This window comes from Xenopus laevis, chromosome 2L (genome assembly GCF_017654675.1).
Source record: "Xenopus laevis strain J_2021 chromosome 2L, Xenopus_laevis_v10.1, whole genome shotgun sequence".
Classification (NCBI taxonomy): domain Eukaryota; kingdom Metazoa; phylum Chordata; class Amphibia; order Anura; family Pipidae; genus Xenopus; species Xenopus laevis.
The window spans coordinates 125,379,184-125,396,079 of NC_054373.1; the positions used below are offsets into that span (position 1 = coordinate 125,379,184).

Consider the following 16,896-nt stretch of genomic DNA (forward strand, 5'->3'; position numbering starts at 1 on the left):
GAGAAAATAATGGAGCCCTGCAAAACAAAAAAGAAACCAATCTTGGGATTCCAGCCTGGAAGCAAATGTTTCTCAATCTAAATTAGAACCATCTTGGAACACAATACATATTGGAGTATGCCTGCATCCACGGTATTGGGCTTATTATTAATTCTCTCAATGATATTAATAAAATGCATTATTTTGTATTCTTTATTAGCTGGAATAAATGTAATGTTTGACATGAGTAGGAATATGAATGAGGTAGAAACTCTGAAAAGGGCTGTTGATTATGTTGGAGCTGTATAAATGATAATAATAATAACATACAGGCAGGTGAATTGTTTCGTAAAAAAAAAACTGACTGGGACAGGGAATGATGAATTATGTTGGTAAAGCACTGAAGAGTTATGGGACCTGTTATCCAGAATGCTGTGGAGCTGGGGGTTTTCGGATAACAGATCTGTCCTAATTTGGATATCCATACCATAAGTCTAATAGAAAATTATGTAAACAGTAAATAAACCCAATTGGATTAGGTTTTGGGCCCATCTATTAACTGTTAAGTGGGCTGCAGAAGGGAGCCATCAAGAAGACCCAAAGCCAAAGCTGCTGAAACAGTGACACTAAACACCAATGGTCTTCTTTTTTTTTTTTTTTAAACCCTGATCACCAATATATTTTTTTTCACTTTTATGGGGGGCCTTGGCCACCAATGTTGTTTTTCTTAACTCATGGGGGAAGGGGCCTGGCTGTCCAATGAAGGCTCAATTCATAGAAATAACCATGGATAAGAACTTGGTCAAATGCAGTACGTTGCTGCAAAAATTGTGCTTTTATTGATCCACTTCATGTTTCGAGCAAAGAGCACTTTTTCAAGTGTTTCAAGTGCTCTCTGTTCGAAACATGACCAAGTTCTTATCCCCGGTTATATCTGGAAGTCTGGAATGTAATGCTACATTGTAGGAAAAATATGGTGATTTGCACTTTGCACTGTTTTGTAAGCAAATCTACTAGGGCTTAAACATTTGCCAGAGAAGTTGTTAGTTTTATTTTCTACACTATGGGCATCATTTTACAAATGCTAACTTATTTAAGAAAAAACTCAAGCCAAATAGTCGCATTTGTGTTTTTCGTAGTAGAAAAAAGTTGCATACCAGAGGCTGAAAAGCAAATGTTTAAGGGGTTTATTTATCAAAGGTTGAGTTGATTTTTACACAAAAAAAACTTTCTGGTAAAAAAACCCACAAATTTTCGAGTTCTTTTTTTTTTGAGATTTTTTATACCCTGAGATTTTTTATACCCTGAAATAGCTGGAAATAGCTTGAATCCAAAATACTCCAGCTAAAACCTGTCTATGTCATGCGGAAGTCAATTGAAGATGTTAATAGCCTTCATGATGATCAAGTTTTTTCAGTGAGTTTCACTCGAAAACTCTATTTAATCGAACACTTAAATTTTTTTTAGCCGAAAACTCAGTCAATTCGAGTATTCGGGTTTTTCATCTCCAAATTCAATGATTCAAGTTTTTTACATTCGAGTTTTTTCATAAATTAGAAAACATTCCATTTGTGAGTTCATTCGAGATCTAAAAAAAACCTCACAAACCTCTAAAACACGACCTTTGATAAATAACCCCCTTAATGAACTGGGAACATTAACAACTTTATTAATTTGAGAATATTCCTATTGATTTTCTTTAGAATCTTGCCTTAGTTTTTACGTGGTGAGTTTTTTTCTGGAGGCTTCTTGTGTTTTTTTTTAAATTTAATACATATATTTTATTTCATTATTTATAGTTTCAAAAAATACTCGCGTGAGTATTCGCAGTTTTTCTTGAATTGTGAAAACTGCCAACTTGATTTTCAATAAAGCTGCCCCTTACATCTAGTTGACTGAAGGAAAACACACTCACATAAGGACTAGGTAATAAAATACCAAAAACAAAACCCACAAAGAAAACATCTAAATCAATATAAAACCAGTACCCCATTCCCTTTAATATATGTATAGCAGGAATTGGAATGCAGAGTCAAAGTCAAAGTGCAGCTCAGCCAAATAAAAGAGCAGATAAAAGGAAACAGAAGTGGGAGGAACAAGACAATGCGGATTTTTTTTTTACATTAAATACATTTTTTGTAACTTGGGAACAGTGTAGGAAAGATAAATAAAAGAGTTGTGTGTATTTATTTTGGCTGAGTACGTGAGTCAGTGCATGATTATGTCTTAGCAGGTGCCAGATAAATGTAATGATCTCAAAAATCTTTTCTCCAGGAAGCTGTAAATATGTAAATGTGTAACTAGCAGCAATGTGTTTTGTACTGTAGCATTCATACCAATGACAATATTGCAGTTGCTTTTATGCCAGTTTGATTGCCTTTTAATCTTACCCTGGGTGACTGTCTATAATGCTGCTAACACAAGTATAGATTTTGTCAACATTTCCATCCTAACTGCCTAGGGCAGTAACTTTAAGCAAACTGGTCCATGACATGCGGGTATAACCATATTAGCACTAATCTATAAGGCTGGCAGAATTGTACACTATAGGCTTGTGCGTCCATTTAACATAAGAGCTACTGGGTTTGAAAACCGTTTCCTTTAAAGGGTAAGTTCCTGAAATAAATAACTTGTATGTTTCAAAAATATTGACCTTCAATGTTTTTTTTTTTTAATTCACATTCTTTTGCTTTGCAGATCTCAAATTGCAGTCCAGTTGTTAGGATTACTGACCCTAGCAACCAGGCAGCTTTTTGAATAGTAGCCTGTCTAAAGGGGCCTTAAGGAAAGTGGCAATTATAAATAATAGCAATATAAACATAGCTTCAGTGTTAGTCAGCTTTTTGGTTGCCAGGGTCACTGTCCAAGGTTAGAGAAGGGCTGAATCTAAAGGCAGGTCATTCAAAAGTACTAGTACAAGTAATAATAATAATAAAAGGCAAAGGTTCTTAACATAGTTGTGCAATTAAACCCCAAGTGGAAAATTGTACACCATTTTATCCAGTGTGCCAAGACTCATCTTCAGCTGCAACGGGCCCTTATACAGAGAGACAACTTGTCATGTTATTCTGTCGGATCTGTCTGTCTTTTTCCACAAAGAATATAAGAGTTGTGTTACCAGACTGCACAAGTGAGATAACATTAAATTTCAATTACAATTAGAGCAACTCCCTGTCATGGTGTATCAGAGACATTGCAGCTTCATGGGGTCGACATCTGCTATAACGTCCTGAACATGTCAGTAGTAATACAGGCACCTGTAACTTAAAGGAATGATTCTGTTCTTGACATACCTGATATACAGTAATTACATAGCTGCTGAGGTGAAACACAAAGCAAATATCCATAATGTTCAGCCTCATAATACAGTGAAACCTCAATTTTACATACCCTGATATTAAAGGGGTTGTTCACCTTTAAATTAACTTTAAGTATGATGTAGAGACAGGGTGATATTTTCTAAGACAATTTGCAATTAGTTTTCATTTTTTATCATTTGTGGTTTATGAGTTATGTAGCTTTTTACTGAGCAGCAATTCAGTTTGCAGTTTCAGCAATCGGGATATTGGGGTCCAAATTACCCTAGCAACCATGCATTGCTTTGACTAAGACTGGAATATAAATAGGAGAGGCCTGAATAGTAAGATGAGTAATACAAATGAGCAATAGCAATACATGTGTAGCCTTACAGAGCATTTATTTTTAGATGGGGTCAGTGACCCCCAACTGAAAGCTGGAAGGAGCCAGAATAAGAAGGCAAAAAATTATAAAAAAAAGATAAAACAAAGGCAAATTGAAACGTTGCTAAAAATTAACCATTCAAACATACTAAAAGTTAACTTAAAGGTGAACTACCCCTTTAAGTTATCTTATGTTTTACATTTTATCACCTTGGCCCCACCAATATATAATGCATTAGTGATGTGTGGGCCAGCCTGAAGCCTGTAGGACCCGTGGGTTGGGGCAGGTTAGGGCACAAAATATTTGGGTCGTGGGTGGGGAGGGTGGCAACGGCAGTAGGAACAGTTCAACCCACACACTGCACGGAACCAATTTCTAAGACCTGAACCCGAACCGCATATTTACGCACTTTGAACCGCTACCCGACACGTAACCGCAACTGCCTTATCCACAACCCGCCGACCACCATCAAACTGGAAGTGATGTTGGTGCAAACCGGAAGTGACATTATCAAACATGGCCGAGAGGGAGAGGGATAGAAGTGCGCCGTGTGATGTAAGAGAGCTGTGCCTGAAGTCAGAGGGAAAGCTGCAGGGAGAGAGCTGCAGCAGGAAGAGACCCGCAACCCGACCCGTGTCCCACAGACGCCACATCTATACCTGCACCTAAAAAGCCTACCCTTGTTTTGCAGGGTACCCGTTTTTTTACGGGTAACCCACGGGTACCTGATCCGCTGCAGGACTCTAATTAAGGTTTTCTGATCATTCCCTAAAACCAGATCTATAAAAAAAAAAGAACTACTCAGTCGGGTTAGGATTAGGTGTGCGTCAAGAATTTTCCCGCACATCACTATAGTGCATTATACATTTGTATGTTACGAACTGGCAGGGCCTGATGCTGCAAGTTTTATCTCTCACAAACTCTTATGGTGGCCATATCTGCCAGTGTATTGGGCCCTTCGACGAGCATCCAAAAAAGGTATATCTGGCCAAATATCGGGCAGGTCGTGATCGGGTAGGTTTGACTTTCCCGCCCTATCGATGCAGTCCTGGTATACCCATCATTGTAATCCGATTGTTTGGCCGTAGGATTAGCCTCTCTTTTGGTGGGTATATTGGGGAAAATTTGCTCTTTTTCCAACCTCGCCAAACAAGTGTATCTTATAATATATGGGCACCTTTAGATCCTGTGTGCCGCAGGCAAACACCTAATGTGGGTGGAATTGATCAAGTTGTGTTCTCACAGTATTCAATGCTTGCCACAATGAGCCTTATGGATAACACAGAGCAGTATTCCCTCCACTGGGACACACACAGGGGAACGCAGGGTCTGTAAGATCACTTACAATTATAACAAACATAGGACATATACTATGAGCTGACACAAAATACTCATATCTGTAAATATCTTATTTGTTTAATTTGTTGGGAAACACTAAAACGATATTGTGGGAATGAGCCGTAAATGAATCAAGTAGTATTAGCGGGATCTGATGAATTGGCAGCAGCACAGTCTAACAGTCTAACACCAGTCTAACACCAGTCTAATCACAATCACTGAGCTTTATTGTTCTGCAAGTGGAATCCAGTTGCTGCAAATAATAATAGCCAGGAATGAAATATTAATAAGGGCTGGATGATGGGTCAGTTTCAGATGATTAAAAATGATTCTTATTTATTGTGCACTGCTTATGAAGCAAAATAAAGTGGTTGCTGCAGAGAAGTATAGATTTAGCATCCCAGTGCCCGACTTATGTCACAAGCCGGTTGTATCAGGTATAAGGAAAACACGTGACAGAAGCAGAGTATCCGCCTATCAGAAGGCTTGGCTGCTTCACTTACGGATCTCTGTACTCCAGGGTCACATGGTCACAGCAGCGTGGAATCAGCAGGGACCTAAATGACTGGGATCACATGACAGCTTCAAGCCGGTCCCATCAGTGGGGGGTGAGGGAGGTCAGTAAGGATCGTGTATATAGGAAGTGCTAGATAGAAGCCCTACTGGAAGAGGAAAAGGGAAGTCGCTGTACGGTGAGTGTGTTGGGACAGAAAATAGACACGCGGCTGGAGGACATTACGTGTGAAAGTACAATATGGTGATAGCTTTGTACAATGTAAATGAATGAGTGGATTGACACTTAGCGAGCACATTGCAATGAACTGCCATTCCTGCCCCCCCCATTCACACACATATATAAATATACATATACATACATACATATACATATACATACTGCAACACTTCACTGCACTTTGCTCACTGGGAAGGAAGTCACTGAGCTGCAGCTACACAATCACTCCTTACACTCTCATTCCTTACACTCTTATTCCTTACACTCTTATTCTTACACTTTTATTCCTTACACTCTTATTCTTACACTTTTATTCCTTACACTCTTATTCTTACACTTTTATTCCTTACGCTCTCATTCCTTACACTTTTATTCCTTACGCTCTCATTCCTTACACTTTTATTCCTTACACTCTCATTCCTTACACTTTTATTCCTTACTCTCTCATTCCTTACACTTTTATTCCTTACACTCTCATTCCTTACACTTTTATTCCTTACTCTCTCATTTCTTGCACTTTTATTCCTTACTCTCTCATTTCTCTCACATTTATTCCTTACACTCCCATTTCTTGCACTTTTATTCCTTACGCTCTCATTCCTTACACTTTTATTCCTTACTCTGTCATTTCTTTCACTTTTATTCCTTACTCTCTCATTTCTTTCACTTTTATTACTTACACTCTCATTCCTTACACTTTTATTCCTTACACTCTCATTCATTACACTTTTATTCCTTACACTCTCATTCATTACACTTTTATTCCTTACTCTCTCATTCATTACACTTTTATTTCTTACGCTCTCATTTCTTGCACTTTTATTCCTTACGCTCTCATTTCTTGCACTTTTATTCCTTACGCTCTCATTTCTTGCACTTTTATTCCTTACGCTCTCATTTCTTGCACTTTTATTCCTTACGCTCTCATTTCTTGCACTTTTATTCCTTACGCTCTCATTTCTTGCACTTTTATTCCTTACGCTCTCATTCCTTACACTTGTATTCCTTACTCTCTCATTTCTTGCACTTTTATTCCTTACGCTCTAATTCCTTACACTTTTATTCCTTACGCTCTCATTCCTTACACTTTTATTCCTTACGCTCTCATTCCTTACACTTTTATTCTTTACGCTCTCATTCCTTACACTTTTATTCCTTACGCTCTCATTCCTTACACTTTTATTCCTTACTCTCTCATTTCTTGCACTTTTATTTCTTACGCTCTCATTTCTTGCACTTTTATTCCTTACACTCTCATTCATTACACTTTTATTCCTTACTCTCTCATTTCTTGCACTTTTATTCCTTACGCTCTCATTTCTTGCACTTTTATTCCTTACGCTCTCATTTCTTGCACTTTTATTCTTTACAGTCTTATTCCTTACACTTGTATTCCTTACTCTCTCATTTCTTGCACTTTTATTCCTTACGCTCTAATTCCTTACACTTTTATTCCTTACGCTCTCATTCCTTACACTTTTATTCTTTACGCTCTCATTCCTTACACTTTTATTCCTTACACTTGTATTCCTTACTCTCTCATTTCTTGCACTTTTATTCCTTACGCTCTAATTCCTTACACTTTTATTCCTTACGCTCTCATTCCTTACACTTTTATTCTTTACGCTCTCATTCCTTACACTTTTATTCCTTACGCTCTCATTCCTTACACTTTTATTCCTTACTCTCTCATTTCTTGCACTTTTATTCCTTACACTCTCATTCCTTACACTTTTATTCCTTACTCTCTCATTTCTCACATTTATTCCTTACACTCCCATTTCTTGCACTTTTATTCCTTACTCTCTCATTCCTTACACTTTTATTCCTTACTCTCTCATTTCTTTCACTTTTATTCCTTACTCTCTCATTTCTTTCACTTTTATTCCTTACTCTCTCATTCCTTACACTTTTATTCCTTACACTCTCATTCATTACACTTTTATTCCTTACTCTCTCATTTCTTGCACTTTTATTCCTTACGCTCTCATTTCTTGCACTTTTATTCCTTACGCTCTCATTTCTTGCACTTTTATTCCTTACGCTCTCATTTCTTGCACTTTTATTCCTTACGCTCTCATTTCTTGCACTTTTATTCCTTACGCTCTCATTTCTTGCACTTTTATTCCTTACGCTCTCATTTCTTGCACTTTTATTCCTTACGCTCTCATTTCTTGCACTTTTATTCCTTACGCTCTCATTTCTTGCACTTTTATTCCTTACGCTCTCATTTCTTGCACTTTTATTCCTTACGCTCTCATTTCTTGCACTTTTATTCCTTACGCTCTCATTTCTTGCACTTTTATTCCTTACGCTCTCATTTCTTGCACTTTTATTCCTTACGCTCTCATTCCTTGCACTTTTATTGCTTACGCTCTTATTCCTTACACTTGTATTCCTTACGCTCTCATTCCTTACACTTTTATTCCTTACGCTCTCATTTCTTGCACTTTTATTCCTTACGCTCTCATTTCTTGCACTTTTATTCCTTACGCTCTCATTCCTTACACTTTTATTCCTTACGCTCTCATTCCTTACACTTTTATTCCTTACTCTCTCATTTCTTGCACTTTTCTTCCTTACACTCTCATTCCTTACACTTTTATTCCTTACACTCTCATTTCTTGCACTTTTATTCCTTACACGCTCATTCCTTACACTTTTATTCCTTACACTCTCATTCCTTACACTTTTATTCCTTACACTTTTATTCCTTACACTCTCATTTCTTGCACTTTTATTCCTTACACGCTCATTCCTTACACTTTTATTCCTTACACTCTCATTCCTTACACTTTTATTCCTTACACTTTTATTCCTTACGCTCTCATTCCTTAAACTTTTATTCCTTACGCTCTCATTCCTTACTTTTATTCCTTACTCTCATTTCTTTCACTTTTCTTCCTTACTTTCTCATTTCTTTCACTTTTATTACTTACACTCTCATTCCTTACACTTTTATTCCTTACTCTCTCATTTCTTGCACATTTATTCCTTATGCTCTCATTCCTTACACTCTTATTCCTTACGCTCTCATTTCTTTCACTTTTATTCATTTTCCTCATATTCCTTACACTCTCTGACCTTGCATTTTATACTTAACATTCGTGTTCCTTAAGGTGGCCATAGACTTTACAATTAGAAGATCTTTCCAAGAAAGATTGTTTTAATACACTTGTGTAGAGCTAAAAAGTCAGATATACAGGTAGAAACAATAGAATTCTACCTGTATCTGACAATTCAGCACTAACAATGGCCGATATCCATGAGCTTGTCTCCCACCATACACACACCTAATATCTTATGAAAATTTGTTTTGTATACTATTAGCACTGCGTCTATAGCCACCTGAACATTCTGTTATTGAAGATCCGAAGATAAAAAGCAGGAATGAGGGGGAAAAAACAAATACCTCTAAAAATTCAAGTTTTTCAGAGAATTACTGGTGAAATTTTTTTTTAAAAACCTCTAAAACTCTGAATGGCTAAAGAAAGGTCCACTAGGATCAGAGCAGCTCCTATTGACTCCTGAATGTTAGTAAATAGGCCCCATATTCTAATGGTCACTGTCCTTACTCTCATTTCTTACACTCTTACAGTTTGCACACTGTGTCCTGTATTGTGTAAATAGCTGCCATAGAAACCATGCGCTTATAGTAACAGGGCACTCGAGGGAAATCAGAGTGGACTGAGAAAGAAAAAGATCTTTAATAAAAAAACTACAGACGTATAAGAGCAATTATGTGCCCCTTTCTTGAATCGACCACAATCTTTAATGATGCATGAAGATTTTAAGCACACAAATCCCTCCCAACTATTACCTGTCCAATTCATTTAACTAGTTGGGTAGTGGACACATTTGCTGAGCTGGTAAACCATAGGAAAGCCACAGGCAAACAATCTTTGGTAGTAAAACAGTAGTTAATAACAGATATTATCACACACTTTTAGACAAGCAAATTGCTGTTTTAGGAAATAAAGAAGAAATGTTTATTTCAACCTGAAATAAAAAAAAACAAAAAAAAACAGATTTAGGGAGAACCCCCATTTTATATTTTTCAGGGGACCAGAAAAAAAATGGTGTAAAATGCAGGAAAATGTAAAATCAGGGAAATGTATTATGTATAATATATAGGTGGGACCACAAAACAACAATGTAAAATAAGGGAAACCGTAAAATCAGGCGATGTAAAATTGAGGTTTCACTGTAGTTAGTAGACTCAATACACAGAACATGTATTGAGAGATCAGACACATTATGAAACAAAATTTTTTCATCCACTAATAATTTTTTAAAAAATGGTTCCGCAATCCGCAATAACCCCTAATATCAATTTAAAAGGAGGGTTAATGGTCAAAAACTATGAGGATGTACCTTATGTGCTGGACTTTGTGCACAGCAGATAAGTTATATAATTTGCTATTTAGTATTGTAGCAAAGAAAGTTCACAGTAGAAAGTCGATGATGGATGGGAAACCATTAGGTGACAGTCCGGTGTGAGTGGTTCTCCATGTGATGGGTGTCAGTGTGCTCTGAGCTACTGTACAGCTTTCAACTCTCTAAACTGTACAATGTGAAATTGCATCTGTAAATTAAGTTAGAAAAATTGCTGCTGCTGTGCGACTGGATATTTATGAAGCATTTATACTTTTGTGTGAGTTTAGCACCAACCTCTCAAAACACTTCCACCAGGCTAAAGCTACATTGTTGTGTCCTGTAGGTAAATCTGTGCTATATTGTTTACAATGTACCTCCCACCCTTCCCAGCTATAGTCAGGTGATCCCACTGGTGTCTAATAAAACGGCAGCCAAGTTTGGGAGTTTTACTTTGAAAGCAGCAAGTAAGTTGCAGGTAAAACTTAGTCCCTGTGTAAAATGTATAATGAAGCAATAGAATTCTTAATGAATCAGATAAAATTGAGCATAGGACTGACCAGATATGGGATGACTGACGTAGTTGGCCAGCTTAAATATATTGCAATATATGGACAAACAATCCCTGTTTTGTTTAAAGGGTAAGGCATTTTTCAGTAGCAGTATGCACAAAATGTCTCTGTCTTAAATATATTGATAATGGGTTGAGTGCAGAGGAATCTTGTATTTGTCTATATTGTTTACATGTTCAAATAATCCTAGTTTTTGTCTTCTTCAGTTACTTACATGTTGCTAACCATGCACCTTTTATGATTTAAAGGTGTTCGTCACCTTTAAATTAACATTAAGTATGATGCAGAGAGGGATATTCTGAGGCAATTTGCAATTGGTTTCCATTTTTTATTATTTGCGGTTCATAAGTTATTTAGCTTTTTATTCAGCAGCTCTCCAGTTTGCAATTTCAGCACTCTGGTTGCTAGTGTCCAGCAACCATGCATTGATTTGAACAAGAGACAAGGAATATGAATAGGAGAGGGACTGAATAGAAAGATGAGCAATAAAAAGTAGAAATAACAATAGATCTTTAGCCTTATAGAGCATTTGTTAGATGGGGTCAGTGACCCCCATTTGAAAGCTGGAAAGAGTCAGAGTCAGGCAAATAATTCAAAAACTGTAAAAAAAAAAAAAAAAATAAAATAAAAACCAACTGAAAAGTTGGCCATTCTATAACATACCAAAAGGTAAATTAAAGGGTTGGTTCACCTTTAAGGTAACTTTTATTATGTTATAGAATGGCCAATTCTAAGCAACTTTTCAATTGGTTTTCATTATTTATTTTTTATAGTTATTTGTCTTTTTCTTCTTACTTTTTGCAGCTTTCAAATGGGCGTCACTGACTCCCTTCTAAAAATCAAAGGCTCTGTAAGGCTACAAATGTATTGTTATTGTTACTTTTCATTACTGATCCTTCTATTCAGGTCTCTCCTATTCATAATCCAGTCTCTCGTTCAAATCAGTGCATGGTTGCTAGGGTAATTTGGACCCTAGTTACCAGATTGCTTAAAATGCTAATTGAAGAGCTGCTGAATAAAAAGCTAAATAACTCAAAATCCTTCAAAAATAAAAAACAGTTGCAAATGGTCTCAGAATATCACTCTCTACATCAAACTAAAAATAATCTCAAAGGCGAACAACCCCATTAATGGTGAACCACCCCTTTAAGGGGGAAGTGCACCTTTCAGTTAACTTTTTGTTTGATGTAAAGAATGATATTCTGAGACAATTTGCAATAATTTTGTATTATTTGTGGTTTTTGTTAGTTATTTAGCATTTTATTCAGCAGCTCTCCAGTTTGCAGTTTCACTAATCTGGTTGCCCATGAAGACCAATTAATAAGTTGATTAGAATTAGCCATTCTATAACATACTAAAAGTTAACTTAAAAGTGACCCACCTCTTTAATATGTATCTTTTAGCAAAAGTGGGCATATTTTTATAGATCTCTAAACCCATGTGAAAATCATTTGCTCCACCTCACCCCTCACCTAAATAATATAAGCCAAGTGGTACATCCCTTTATCTGGCAATACAGTTAAAACATATACGTCCTGCATGGTAAACTTGTGTTATATAAAGATATAGATTCAGTTTAACAACAACTGCCTGGATCTAAAAGATTGTACTCACTATTCATTTGTTCAATTCCAAGTGAACACGAGTGATTTAATCCTCTTCCGAGACTTAATTGCATGTTTTAGCTCTCACCTCTGACCCCTTAACTATTTCTTTTGGGACAAGCTACTTCCTGAAGGACCATTGTGGTTTAGTGAAACACATAAGTGTAAATTAATGGCCCTTCTTATCCTTATTATAGCCATTTCTGTTACATGAGCGATACGTCTCTGAATCATTGTATCTATTGTTGTCTGAGCCAAAGTAGGAAATTGACATAAAAAGTAGAAATAAATAGCAGATTCCAATGAAACAGTATTTTTCACGCACATAAATACATATACAGAATGCAAATGTTTGGTTTTTGTCAGGGTATTTACTCTCAAGAATACTCTATAACATTTAACTCTTTGTATTACACATTGGTCTTTAAAGCCTCGGCATATAAAATTATATTAATTTGTGCCTTGTGATAATTCACTGACCATATTTTAAATAAAATGTGTTTATTTAAAGAGATTCTGTCATGGGAAAACATGTTTTTACGAAATGCATCAGTCAATAGTGCTCCGCCTGCAGAATCCTGCATTGGAATCTGTTTTTCAATAGAGCAGATTTTTTTTTATATTTAATTTTGAAATCTGACATGGGGCTAGTTGTGTCAGTTTCCCAGGTGCCCTCAGTCATATGACTTGTGCTCTGATAAACTTCAGTCACTCTTTACTGCTGCCCTGCAAGTTTAGTGAAATCACCCCCTCCCTCTCCCCCCCCAGCAGTCCTTCAGCAGAACAATGGGAGGGTAACCAGATAACAGCTCCCTGACAACTGTATTGCTACTAATGCTCCTGTTCCCCACCTGGTGGCACATACCAGAACTTAATAGTAAAAATCCAAGTCCCACCACAACTTCTTCAGTTACATTGAGTAGGAGAAACAATAGCTTATCTGAAAGCAGTTCCATCATAAAGTGTTGGCTCTTCTGAAAGCACATGCCCAGGCGCAATGACCTGAGATGACTGCCTACATACCAATATTACAACTCATAAAAATACATTTATTTGTTCAAGAATAAAAATGTAAATGGTAGAATGAATAACGTGCAATGTAAACAGAGTAATTTAGTAATAAAAGGTATACCATAAAAATCATGACAAAATCCCTATAAGAACCCATTTCAAGTTTTAGGTTTGTAAGTATTGAAATTTCTGCATATTCAGCTGCCAAATGATAGACTGGCACTATAGCTGCATAGACTGTTGTGAGCGGGGGGGGGGGTAACAATATGCCCCAAGCTCTAGATAGTTGCCATTAGGTTGCCATTCAGCCTCACATGCAGGATATCCTGATCTTTCTCCTACAGCTAGTACATAGTACTCGTAGTACTAGTAACAGAAATATACACAAGTAATGACCAGGGAGTTGTAGGGATGTTGGCATTGTATTCCATTTATTTGTGGTATGTTTCAAACATTAATTAAAGAACATAGATCATTTCCAATGGCAAGTGTACTCCTGTAATTTATTTATAAATACCTTCATGACAAAGTATGTTCTTTCTTTAAAAAGTTGAGTCACTTTGAGTTTCAGTTAACCCAGAACGGAGTGTAAGAATCTTCATTTTCGGACAGTCCTAACAGAGCTTTTCCTTCTTTCTGTTTCTTTTTCTTTGAAGGTTTATTCATGTCACCTCATTGGTACTACAAGTAATCATTGACTGTATTCATTTTATTCATTACATTTTATATTGACCAATACAACTCGTACTCCATTTACTGACATTATATGTTTATAATGTTTTATGTTATTCTGGTGGATTATTAGAAATATCAATAAAAACGATTGAAACATAAAATGAAAGTCTTCATTTTCCACGTGAATGCAGCCATATTGATGAGGGCTGGGCCAGGAAGGCAGGTAGGTTACATTCAGACATGCAAGCTTGAAAGAGCGGCTGGGTGCATGGTACAAATGTGTAAACAAAAGCAGATTTAATGTATCCCTTTCTGTTCTGTGCACCCACTTCTGCTTCTGACTCTTGATGCAGTATAGAAGGAGTCAATCTCCCCCAGGGCTGATGTTTACCATTTTGTTTCAGGAGTCAGAGGAATTGTTAAAAAAGAGATACTGACAACTGAAAGTAAATTGTTTTTAAATAACATTATCTAAGCATGAGCTTTATAATTTTGCCATAAAAGTACTTCCTGAAGTTTTAAGATTCCCTATGAGATCCCCCAAGTTCCTTTTTAAAAGGGACTGCCCTATTTGTGCTGCAGTATTCCATTACCATTAGTAACTAATTGGCCAGTTGAAAGGGGACAAGTAGGTGTTGGAAGCTCACTCTGAGCACTTAATTTTCCGAAGTCGCCCATAATTGCCTCACGAGGAAAGTTCAGGCAACTTCGGAAAATGAAGCGCCCGAGTGCCTGACCCCAGGCGATTTTTATTTTAACCGGCGGAAGGCAGGGGAAGGTTGGGAAGGCAGATCGGCGAGATTAATCACCTCAAAGAAGAGGAGATTTGTCACCTGGCGACTAATCTTCCCAAATCTGCCAGTGTGGCCAGACCGTTAGATACCTTTTTATGTACATTAATATTTTATAAGGTAGTGTTTAGTGTCAGTATCACTTTAGGTTAACAATGTCAGGCCAAGCCAGGCCGTGTCTCAGTTGAAACTGTCAGTTTTCATAAAGACTTGTTAATGGGGTAACAGGACATAGGCCCAATGCACACCCCAATTTTGCATTATTAAAGCTGCATCAAGCTACTCTGGGAGCTGATTTAGGTGCTAAATTGCATCAGTGCTGTTGCCCATCGCAGCCAGTTCAGCAATTTAGTTTGAATAGTCTATTAGTTCTAAAATGAAAGCAAAGTTTTGATGTGTTGCTGTGGCTTTATCACCTGGCTTAGTAAATCAGCCCCCTTGGTCACTAGCTTCGTGCATACTGAAATGATTCATATGGAGAAGGTGAATGGGATTTAGATTTATATAGCTAACATGGATAATAGTATTTTTGTCTCCGCAGGAAGAAAAATGACGAATATATTTGTATATGGAACACTGAAGAGGGGGCAGCCAAACCACACAATAATGACATGCTACAAACACGGAAAAGCAGTTTTTAAAGGAATGGGCAAAACAGTAGAGAAATATCCACTGGTGATTGCGGAGGAGGCCAACATCCCATTCTTACTGAACATTCCAGGAACAGGGAGACGTATTATAGGAGAGATCTACTCTGTCGATGAGCAGCTGCTGCACTTCCTCGATGACTTTGAAGGCTGCCCAAACTGGTACCAACGGACTCCTCAGGAGATTGAAATATTGGAGTGGGAAGGTACAGACGATTCCCCGGATGAGAGACCCGCTGCTAACAGCATCATCACCTGCTTCGTCTACAGCACAACCTGCTACCAGCCAGAGTGGCTTCAGTTGCCCTATCATAAATGCTACGATGCCTTTGGGAACCATGGTCTACGTTATATCAGGCACCGGGATATAATCTAATGTTAAACACATCAGTGCTAGATAGAAAATAATTAATTATATTAAAGGGGTAGGTCACCATTACATTTTTAGTATGATGTGATATTCTAAAATAATTTGCAAGTGGTCATTTTTTTGTGGTATTTTAATTATTTCAGCAGCTTTCCAGTCTGGAATTCAGCAGCTATCTGGTTGCTAGGGTACAATTCACCCTAGAAACAAAGCAGTGGTTTGAATGAAAAAAGCCAGAATAAGAGAGGGACTGAAGAGAAAGATGAATAAGAAGTAAAAATAACAATAAAATTGTAGCCTGTCAGTGACGACCTATTAAAAGTTGGAAAGAGGCAGAAAGAGATAATTTAAAACCATAAAAAATGAAAACCAATTGAAAAGTTCATTGGACATTTTTTAACATAGAAATAGTTAACTTAATGGTGATCTATCCCTTTAATATCTTATTACATGTATGGAAGACAGATTCTGGTTTTAGACATAATTCTTTAGGTTCCTTAATTAATGGTAATAAACTCATCCTCAGCATCACTAGCAGATCAGAATGATAAACATTTTCATGTAAAGTAGGAACTCTCAAAGCCGTAACTATTTGTCTCAAATAAGAGAGTCTTTTAATCACTGTGCAGTAAAATAAGGCCGGTTCCAGTCCGATTGTTGCATTTGAATCCAATGAAATAATGACTTGACAGGCACTCAGATCTGTTATCTCTATGAATTGACATCAGTCCTATTGAAAACATTAAAATCATGCCAATCCTTCTTATAACAGCTGTTATCATTTTTCATAACTCAAAAATATTTCAAATGGTCTATGAGTAAACTCCATCACCCCAACATGCTTGTCTGCCATAAAATACATAAACATACATGTTGTATGGAGGGTGAGTTTTCAACCACTCACTCATGGAGGGATCAGATATATATGAAATATAAGATGTTAATGCAAGAGCCCAGGTGCTCTTAAGGGCCAAATCCTTGCAGCCCCTTCTTTTCCCCTCTGCTTTTAAACAAAAGTATCAAGGAAACAGTAAGGCATAAAGGAATTGTATTTTAGACCCAATTATCTACAGAGGTATTTAAAGGCGCAAGGATGAAGGCCGATTGCTTTTTTAAAGGTCAAG

At 37.0% G+C, this 16,896-nt stretch overlaps 1 protein-coding gene across 1 annotated transcript; it reads left to right on the forward strand.

Annotated features, from left to right (window-relative positions):
* The first annotated feature begins 5,662 nt into the window (after positions 1–5,662).
* ggact.L (gamma-glutamylamine cyclotransferase L homeolog) lies at positions 5,663–16,539 on the forward strand. Its single transcript, NM_001093833.1, is given in 2 exon segments — positions 5,663–5,690; positions 15,300–16,539. A coding segment is annotated over 1 exon segment (417 nt). The 5' UTR covers positions 5,663–5,690; positions 15,300–15,364; the 3' UTR covers positions 15,782–16,539.
* The last annotated feature ends 357 nt before the right edge of the window (positions 16,540–16,896 follow it).